The sequence below is a fragment of the Notamacropus eugenii genome, chromosome 4 (assembly GCF_028372415.1).
Source record: "Notamacropus eugenii isolate mMacEug1 chromosome 4, mMacEug1.pri_v2, whole genome shotgun sequence".
Classification (NCBI taxonomy): domain Eukaryota; kingdom Metazoa; phylum Chordata; class Mammalia; order Diprotodontia; family Macropodidae; genus Notamacropus; species Notamacropus eugenii.
Genome location: NC_092875.1, coordinates 140,567,547 through 140,577,495, shown reverse-complemented (window position 1 = coordinate 140,577,495; position 9,949 = coordinate 140,567,547). Strand labels below are relative to the sequence as shown.

The following is a 9,949-nucleotide window of genomic DNA, read 5'->3' as shown; positions in this document are numbered from 1 at the left end:
AAAGGGACAATCAATTGTTGACAGAAAGTAAAATTAGCCTGGGTGCACTAGATAAGCCTTCATTCAATGCTTATGAAATAAGGGGGTAGTCCAAAACAAAGAATTTGAGTATCAGGAAATTTTAGGAGGTGGCATATACCCCATTAGTTCGAATTTCTTAAATTTACACTCCAATATCACTTGGAGGATATTTTATATCACTGACATTGCTACTCCAATGATAAAGACTGCATCTTCTGGATAATTTTATTTTGGGGAAACCCAGAGCATGTTCTGTATCTGCATTGTTGGCAAACTTTAAGTATTGCTGAGAATCAAGGTTGTACACAGGATCTTAAATACACAGAAATCCTCCACCTCTACTTGGGAACCAACAGAAGGCTAAAAATGTCCATCAGTGGAAATAAATTCCCAGGAATAACACAGAAAAATAACATTCCCTTCAGATTGCTGTGTTTTACACACTGTTTTCAGGTTGTCATGCTGAAGTATATAGTGCTAACTCTTTAAGGTGGAACAATGTCTTGGACATCAGGTTTCTGAGAGGCTGGAATTGGAGAATAGCATTGTGGGAAAAAATTATGCCTTCCTGGCTAGAAATACAAACCAATTAGATAACTGCTATAATGACAGAGGCAAATAATAAAGTCATTAATGTCCATAAATGATATGGCACCAAAACAATAATTGTTACAACTATAACGCCCTTATCTTTTACCTGTGCTGGACAAAGTATCTTTTAACAAAATAGTTTTAAATGAGACTTCCTGTCAGTGACAGAATAGTGATGCAAGAAACTAGTGTAGTTTTTACTTCGAGTGTGAGCTTTTCAAGGGCAAGGACTGTCTTTCCTTTTTACATTTGTATCCCTGTCAACAGGTGTTAAAGAAATACTTATTGATGGACTTTCAGTATAACCCATGTCTTCTTCATATAGTCATAACTGAGATTACAGCTGCACAGAATGGAAAAGTGAAAAAAAGCATTAAATTATTCAAATGTTTTATGTACATGATGCTAAATAAAACATAAGTATTGAGTGATTGACTTGTCATTTTCTGCCCAGATGTTTTGACATTTTGAAGACAAGGCTTTAAATATAAGATTTCTGGATAGGAATGAAATGTCTTAGAAATGCCTTATACACAGGCAAATGTGAAATGATATAGTTGAAATTTTAACAATTAAAAATGTAATTGGAAAAATGTGTTAAGTTTTGTTTGAAAAATGCTGGATGAAGAGGAAATGAAGACCTTGGGAAAGTCACAACTTCATTGAGTTTCAGTTTCTCATCTGAAAATAATGGAATTGAATTAGATCAGCAATTCTCAAACCTCTGGGGGGGTCCCTGAAACCCTTTAAGGAGGTCTTCAAGGTCAAAACCATTTTTATCATAAGACTGAGGCATTTTAATTACTTAATAAAGTAAATATCAACTCAAAAGAGAGTTCTTTGGGAGTCCAGTGATTTTTAAGAGTCTAAAGGCATCTTCAGACCAAAAATTTTGATAACCTCTAAACTAGATGATCTCTTGAAGGGAATAAGTACTCTTTCATTATTGTCTTCATATCTCTAAACTACCTAGCATAATGCCTTGTATACTGTAAGCACTTAATAACTGTTTAAATTGAATTAGGTAGACAAATGTTTCACTGTTTCTGAATTCTCTTTTTTTTCTTTTTTAAATTCCTTTTGACCTTATTTGCAGATCTGATGTGATCTGATTTGGCAATAATGTCAAGATTAATGAGAAGTTTTAACCTTCTGGGACATGAACTTCACAGACAATGAAAAGGCTCTTGGAAACCTGATTCTAGACCTCCTAAGATAAAATTCTGGCTTCACGGTGATTAACTTTTTTTAGCTAGCACCTTAAAAAAAACTTCTTTTCATGATGAACAAAAACAAAAATTGCTCAAAAGAAATCAGTTGATCCACACAGTACTTAAATAAGCAAGTGATTTAAAAAAGGACAGAGAAGAATCACTGTACAATTTCCCTTTCCTCATCAACATGATTTTCACTGTCTTCAACATGGCTAAGACATTCATGACCTTCAAGAGTGTACCAAATATGTATTTTGTACAGCCAAAAAGAGGGCTTTAAGCCAAATCCCATGATGTTAAATATGAAAATGAGCTTACACAGCACAGAAAGAGCAAAGCTTAAAAAAAAAGTCCATTTTTTTAATGAATTAATGTCTTATCTGAAGCAGCAACACAGTGCTATTCATAATGACATTAGACTTCAGATACAACTACCTTCTTGTGGCCATATTTTCAGGTATTTTCCCCTTCCTTATTTTTTCACCTTTATTAATCCTCCATATGCTAGCTTCTATTTTCCTCTTTCCTTAGATCTTTCTTTCCTACATTCACAACTGCATTGCTGCATCACACATTTACACTGACATACACCTTCTTATCCTACTCTGTTACATACATATCTTTTCATGTCACACACACGCACAAACACACACACACACTCAAAATGCTCAGAGCCACACAAAGAGCCACAATCACCCACACCCTTTGCATCTACAAACCATCATGACTACCCACCTTCACTGCATAGCACAAATCTGTTTGGGGAATGGTCTTCCTGGCCATTTAGATGATGAAATTTAAGACAGAGACTCTCATGGCTACTTCTACCACTAGCAACCAACAGATCAAGGCTATGTCTAGGCTTAGTAATATAAGGAGGGTTTGATGATAGGAAAAATTTTTTATAAGACCACAACCCTCCTCACCCCCTTCTGACCCAGCACTACCTGCATGATTATGATCTCTGGTTGTATATTTATGTGCACACTTGTGGTTATGTATGAGAAAGATGTGAATACCTCCTTGCCCCACTCTGTCCCCATTCATTTAGCCCTCTTGGAGACCATGACAGTCATAAGACCAAAAAGGTCACTGATACTGGTTTCTGAAGGGAAAGAAAGTAGCAAGGTTTGCAGAGGCTAAATCCTTGATGCTGGTGAATGATGATGCATGTAAGTGAATGTATGGGACAAGGAAAGCCTCCAAGGGCTGAGACTGGGGATATGGTTCATTTCAGAGGGCAAGAGTGAGTTGCAAGGACCAGTGTAGATCACAAAATTTTTGGAGTATTTATTATTATTTTTATTAAATTTGCTAGGTTAAAGATAGCTGCAACCCTGGGGTTCCTAGCTTGGGTTTGGAGACTGCTTGGGGACTGCTATTAGCAACAAGAGATGATAGGCTAAAGCATGAAGAGCCTCATATCAAGGCAACATAATCATATAAGAAATTGTGGACATTGGAAGTGAGTGTGTGAGTGAAGGCTGGAGTAAGTTCAGCTGAGAGATGAGAACCTGGCTATGAAGGGATGGGTGAGGTTTTCCAACTCAAGGAATTGTCATTTTGAAGTGTCCCTGAGTCAATCACTGTCCAAGTTCACATCTGGGTGTTTGCATGCCTCAGGAAATAAAAGAGAACTAGTTGCTGCTTGGGTTCGCTCCTCATCCCACTAATGGCAGGCTGTGGAAGCACTACTAACCAGTATAATGGGGAAAAAAAATCATACCTTAGAAACTAAAACACAATCACCAACTTCGGTCACTTAACAGATATAAGATACTGGCACACTGCTAACCCTACAAAGCTGGAAGAAATTCAGACTGCCGAGAAACAGATCTGTATCTTTGCCACTTTGATCTTTTCCCCTAAACTTTATTTTTGTAGAGTAAATAATTTCAACTGGTTAGGCCCCTTCTTGATCTGGGGATGCCTCAAAAAAATTCCATACTCAACAATGCTGTAATGTTTTTGGTTGGTCAATGAACAGAATGGGTAATGCTATGGAGAAGAATGAAAAGGACTGAGAAAATGTAAAGTCAGTCTTACTAATTAATAACAATAATAAGAACTCACATTTCTATAGCACTCTTAGATTTTACAAAGCACTTTACATATATTATCTCACTTGATCCTCACAACAACCCTGTGAGGTAGGTGCTATCATTATCTCTCATTTACAGATGAGGAAACTGAAGCTAAGAGGCTGAGAGATTTGCCCAGGGTCACACAGCTAGTGTCAAATGTAAGATCTGAACCCAAGATTTTCAGACTCCACTTAGTTTTTGGTCCATTGTACTGCACTATTCTCTACTTGGTTACTTCTCATCATTTTTATTACAAAGTAAATTTAATAATTTACATATATAAGCAGTAAAGATAAGTAAAGATAAAGATATCCTGAGGGATAGACGAATAGTATTTATTAGAGAAATAAAAATTAAATAACATTTTTCTTAAAGTGTTGCATCTTAGAATAATAAAAATAGAAATAGATGCTCATCATTAGTTCATTACTGTTCAATTTGTGTATCAATGACTTAAATTATAAAGTTGTGTTTCTTTAATTGACACAAGTGATTTTTATTCTGGAAAAAAACATTTCCACAAAGAAAATACTCAGCGGGTATTGGTTAACAAATAAGTTTTCCTGGTCGGGCAAATAAATCACCATTATGTGTTAAGCAGTGTTTAATAAATGATACTTGGTTCTTTTTTTTTTCCTGAGGGAACCTGAGGGCAGATACTCAACCTGTGGACCATCACTTATTTTATGTTGTTTAACATAATAAGAATATCTCCAGTACCTTTTTTTTTTAAGTAAATGCATAGCCACACTTAACTATCTACAGTGAGGACATCTTCTTCTACTAAGGACAATTCTAGTGTATTATCATTGGTGCCAGCTTTCATCCTGAAATTGAAAGAACCATAGAGTTTTGCGGACTCTTTGGAAGAGGCAAACCTATGCCTTCTGTATAGCTCCCCCTTCCACATGGACATCATCAACAAGCAGGACAGAACCACACCACCTAGAGTAAGGAGGCAGAGGCCAGCTATCACACAGCGATCCAGATGAGCCCCAATTCTGGCACTCTCATTCTCCAAGCGTTCCATCTCCCGGGCTGCGATGGTGTTGGGGTCCACAGTCACTTCCCTGGGGACCAAATAAGAGATGATCACCAACAAGATACCAGTGACCAAGAACAAGATGGCACTGATGAAGCCATAGTCTGTTGACTTGCCTGAAGCAGTGGCTTCAGAGCCCATGTCATCTTCTTCAGATATCAGGGACATGGCAGCCTCATGAGACCATTCATTTGTGTTCTCCCAGCCAGGATCTCTTTGATGGCTGCCATCCTTTTCTGGAGAAAGGCTGCCAGTACAATGTTCCAGGTTGACATTTTCATCAACATAGGTGAAGGAAGTTTCAAGTTCCTGGGCATAGCAGTGGCAGACCTTCTCTTCAGCTGTTATTGGCTCTTTTTCTAACTTGAGAGATCCTGATGGGTGGCCATCTGTCTGAACAATGCCATCTTTCTGAGGGAGGAAGTCAAATGTGGGAGAAGGGTTGGTCTCATTATCCTCTATAACCCTTTGTGCAGATTTGCAGTGCTTCTGACAGCAGAGTGCAGCTCTGGTTGCTGCCTCAGCCAACTTTACATCTCCTCTAACCTGCTGGTGGTCACAGGGAGGAGCCCCCAAATTCCAGTCCAGATTGTTGCACTGGTCCGCCTGCCCTCTCTTCTTAGCAAGGTGGTGGAGCTCCATGGGAGCTATTCAGATGTCCCCAAGCAGCCTCATAGCTAAGACATCCTCTTGGAATCTCTGCCAATAATAACACAATTAGACAAGATCCCAACATGGAAGCTAAAGCTCTCTATTAAAAGTATTGATCCAAAGGGGGCAGGAACATTCATCAACTTTAGACCCTATTTTTTTCCTAATGGGGTAAGAAAAGAAAAAAGACAGCAAAAAAGCAGGGAATGGGATACACACAAATGTTTAGAATTGGCTCAGGGAGTATAAGGTCAGGATAGGGAAGGGGAAAGAAGAAAGCTGTAGTGTCCCTAGGAAAGGTACTACTGACCCTAATTAACATCTGTGCGCTCAGACACATTTCTGCTATATTATAGAATTCCTCCAACAGGGCAGAAACATATATTTCTTCTAAGCAAGGGTGCTTAACCTGGGGTCTGTGGACTTAAATTTTAAGTACATGCACACACAGACATATATGTATATAGAACTTTCAATTTAATTGATTTCCTATATATTTTATTTTATGCTTTTAAACATATTATTCTGGGAAGGGGTCCATAGGATTCATCAGACTGCCAGAGGTCTATGACTCAAAAAAGGTTAAGAGCCCCTGCTCTAGAAAAAGACAAAGTGGGAAAGGTAGGGACTATTATGAAGAAAGTAGCTGACACCCAACGGAGAGGAAGTGGAGAACACAATAAAATGTTCATTGTTTATACCATCTGCAGTGCAGAACTCGTTTGGATTTTAGTAAATGCAGTGTTAAATTATCTCTAAAGCACTTCCTTGAGTATGAATCAAATAGATGTAATTTGTGTTACAAAGGCATTTCACTGTAGAAGTCCAGGAGGAACACAGAAATGGCTTTAAAGCACAATGAGAGGTCAAATGTTAGCTACTCCTTTTCTTAGCTGCTTTCCCAGACCTTACATCTGGTACATCAAATGACCCCATACTAGACTTGCCCACATTTTCAAGCCTGCATCATTCTCCCTGCACTGACACTGTCTCCTGAGCTGCTGCATGGAGCTAGAGCACTTTCAGCCACTGGGGAGTTACTGCTTCCTGACCTTCCACAGTGTCACAAAGCAATACACCCTACTATCCCTTCCACCGAGCTACACATTAAAACCTGCTCATTACACCTCAAGAGTGAATCTGAGCAATTCTCTTTGTCAGTTAAGATAGAAAGACAAATCTCTGGATTAGAGAGGAAAAGACTGTTCATCTCCCTCCTCCAAGCTGCCTTCACACTAAAGAACTGCACATTATCACCAAGTGCAGGGATTTCAAGCAACTTTTTGCATGCTTTGGTTCTGATGCCAGGATAACTTATCTAGCTCATGGTGTAAAGCATTCCATACTTCAAATCCAGTGGCTCTGACAGCCAACAATCCAGAGAGGCAGGAGCAAAACAATCACCTAATGCCAAGGAGCCAATCATTAAACAATCAACAAGCATTTATTAAGCACCTTGGTTAGTGCTATGCCCTGAGTATGTAAGTACAAAGAGTTCACATTCTCATCACAGGTTAAACTACATGAGAAGGAAAACACCGCTTTTTAGTTCCGAGTGAGTGATTTATTGAAGGTTGTTTTTTTAAATGCTGCTTCCCTAGTACAAGACTTTGCTCCATCCACAAAAGAAAATGCACACACATTCCTCCACTGAAGACTATGGCCAATCTAAAATCTTTATAATGTTTAACAAGGAAACGACAGAACGAATGGTAAGTGGTTTCATCCATTACTTAAAAGAGAAAACCTTTCAGTCTCTTATACTATGTGGAACTGATCATCTTCTAGCACAAATATTTCATTAAGTAGCAATGATCTGGATTAAGTAAAGTCGCTAAAATTGCCTCCAACAAAGGGGCAGTCAGACTTTACTTCCCTTTCTTATCTGTCTCTGTCTCTCTCTCTCTAAAAAAACAAAAACCAAAAAACCCAAAACAAACCAGAAAAATCTTGCTTTATCTTCAGTATAATAAAAAGACATCCAGTCATCCAGTCCATCAATTTACTCCTTTTAAAATCAATAATCTATACAGCACCTTTCCCTCTATGGACAAGTGAATAATCCCCCAGGAGAGGACCTAAGGGCGCTCTCTCTCTCTCTCTCTCTCTCTCTCTCTCTCTCTCTCTCTCTCTCTCTCTCTCTCTCTCTCGCTCTCTCGCTCTCTCTCGCTCTCTCGCTCTCTCTCTCTCTCTCTCTCTCTCTCTCTCTCTCTCTCTCTCTCTCTCGCTCTCTCTCTCGCTCTCTCTCTCGCTCTCTCTGTCTCTCTCTGTCTCTGTCTCTCTGTCTCTGTCTCTGTCTCTCTCTCTCTCACACACACACACACACACACACACACACACACACACACACACACACACACACACACACACGCACACTGATTAACAGCCTAACAGCCTCCCTAATGAAATTATATCTCAAATGGGGAAGGAGACGCTTCCTGCACCCCCTCTGCCCTTGCCATTAATTAAAAGCAATATTATTTCCGTGGTCCAAGGACCGTCCGGTGGAGCTTCTTTAGGAAGCGATCCTAGGCTCGGACCCCAATGCTTTTCGTTAGGGGACAAGGTTCACTGGGCACCGGGAGGCAACGTGGGCGCTCTTCGCCTCCCCAGCGGCAGGGTGCTAACAGTCTATTCCAGGCGCCCCGGCGCCGGCTCGCCTGGAATAGCCCCCGCTCCCGCTCCCTTTCTCCCCGGCACAAGCAGCATCTTTCCTGCCCGGGCACCCTGAGCTGGGGCTGCCTCCAGACACTAAGCGCAAAAAGACACACTAGGAGCTACGGGAAGGACCGGAGAGAGAGCCCTGGATCCAGACATAGCCTAGCTATCTCTGTCCGCACCATCCCGTCGTCCACTCCCCTCCCTTAAAAAAAAATTCTCTACCTCCCCGGCTTCCTTAAACCCAAGGGAGCCTACCTTCTTCTTCTTCCTTCCCCCTCCCTGTGTCTCGGAGCTCCCCTGCCCTTCGCTGCTCGCTGGGAATCCTTCAATTGAACCGCAGAAGGCACTTGTAGCCCTCCGAGCTTCTCAACCCTCCCCAGTATGAGTGGTACTGGGCTGTGCCTGGGCTGGGCTGGGCGGGGCTCTACGTCTCTGCTGGGGATGCTGGGAGTTGTAGTTCAACGGTCGTAGCCCTGGGGTTGGGCGGGCAACGCCCATAATTAATCTTCACTCCACCCCTCCATCCCATCCTTTTTCTCCCTCACGGTTTCCCAAAGCCTTTGCAACTACGAGTCCTGAATTAAGCACTTAGGTAGGGTGACTCATGCTCATGTTTCTTCTAATAGAATCCTACACCCCACTTAATCAGAGTGGCATTTATGTAGTCCTTAAGTATAATGGCTGACACTCTACGTAGAGTTTTCTAAGGTTTAGAAAAGTAGCTTATATTTAGTATCTCATTGCATCTTTCCCCTGTTTTAGAGATGAGGAAACGGAGACTGAGAAAGTTTAAATAGGTAACAGTGGAAAGACCATTGGGACTTTAGTCCTAGGATCTGGATTCAGCATATGGTTCTGACACTTAGTACATTGTGACCTTGGGCTATTCAGTTAACCTCTCTGAGTCTTAGTTTATTTATTTGTAAAGAGGTTAATCTAGATGACCTCAGAGGTCCCTAATTCTAAATCTATGATCCTATGACTTTCCCAGGGTCACACAGGTGCCGGAGGTAGTATTCCCTCACATAGACAATGCTGAAGTCATTTATTAATGACAGATCATATTTCAAAGGTAGTTAAAATCACGACAATCCTTGACAAAGAAGTAAGAAGGTTATGCTGATCAGTTTTTTTTTAAATTATAAGATATAGATTTGTTTGAATGTATTTTAGAGATCATTTTCTTCTAAAGATGAGGGAAACTGAGGTTTATTAACCTTAGGTTACACAGTCAATGGTAGAGGGCAGACCTCGTTGTTTTCGCCTTTCTTTGTATCCTCAGTGCTTAGCACAATGTCTTGTATATAGGGAGAGCTTAATAAATGCTTGTTGACTGACTGCCTTTCCCACCAATGGGGGATTCAGTGAGTAGGTTACCTACACACCAAGCTTCTGGTGCTTCGGACGCCCTGACTAAAGCTCAACTGAATTTTGTTGGCATAGTGGGCTTATGTGAAGACTTGAGAGGGATTTCCTGCTCAGCCCTTACTATCTATGTGATTTCAGGCAAGTCACTTCCCTTCTACGGATTCCAGACTTCTCATCTGCATAACGAGGGAATTGGATTAGGTCTAAGTTATTTCCTTATAAAGTTCAAAGGTATTCATCCTTTCCATTTGAGTAGATGAAATCTGATATTAGTATTACCAGTTGGAAACTGCTCATATATAAAGTCTCTGTCTCAC

General features: G+C 40.5%; 1 protein-coding gene across 1 annotated transcript; it reads right to left on the bottom strand.

The window, feature by feature from the left end:
• Positions 1–4,237: 4,237 nt before the first annotated feature.
• Positions 4,238–5,675, bottom strand: TMEM74 (transmembrane protein 74). The gene has a single exon (XM_072603277.1). It carries the CDS (start codon positions 5,592–5,594, stop codon positions 4,662–4,664), a length of 933 nt encoding a protein of 310 aa, XP_072459378.1. The 5' UTR covers positions 5,595–5,675; the 3' UTR covers positions 4,238–4,661.
• Positions 5,676–9,949: the final 4,274 nt, after the last annotated feature.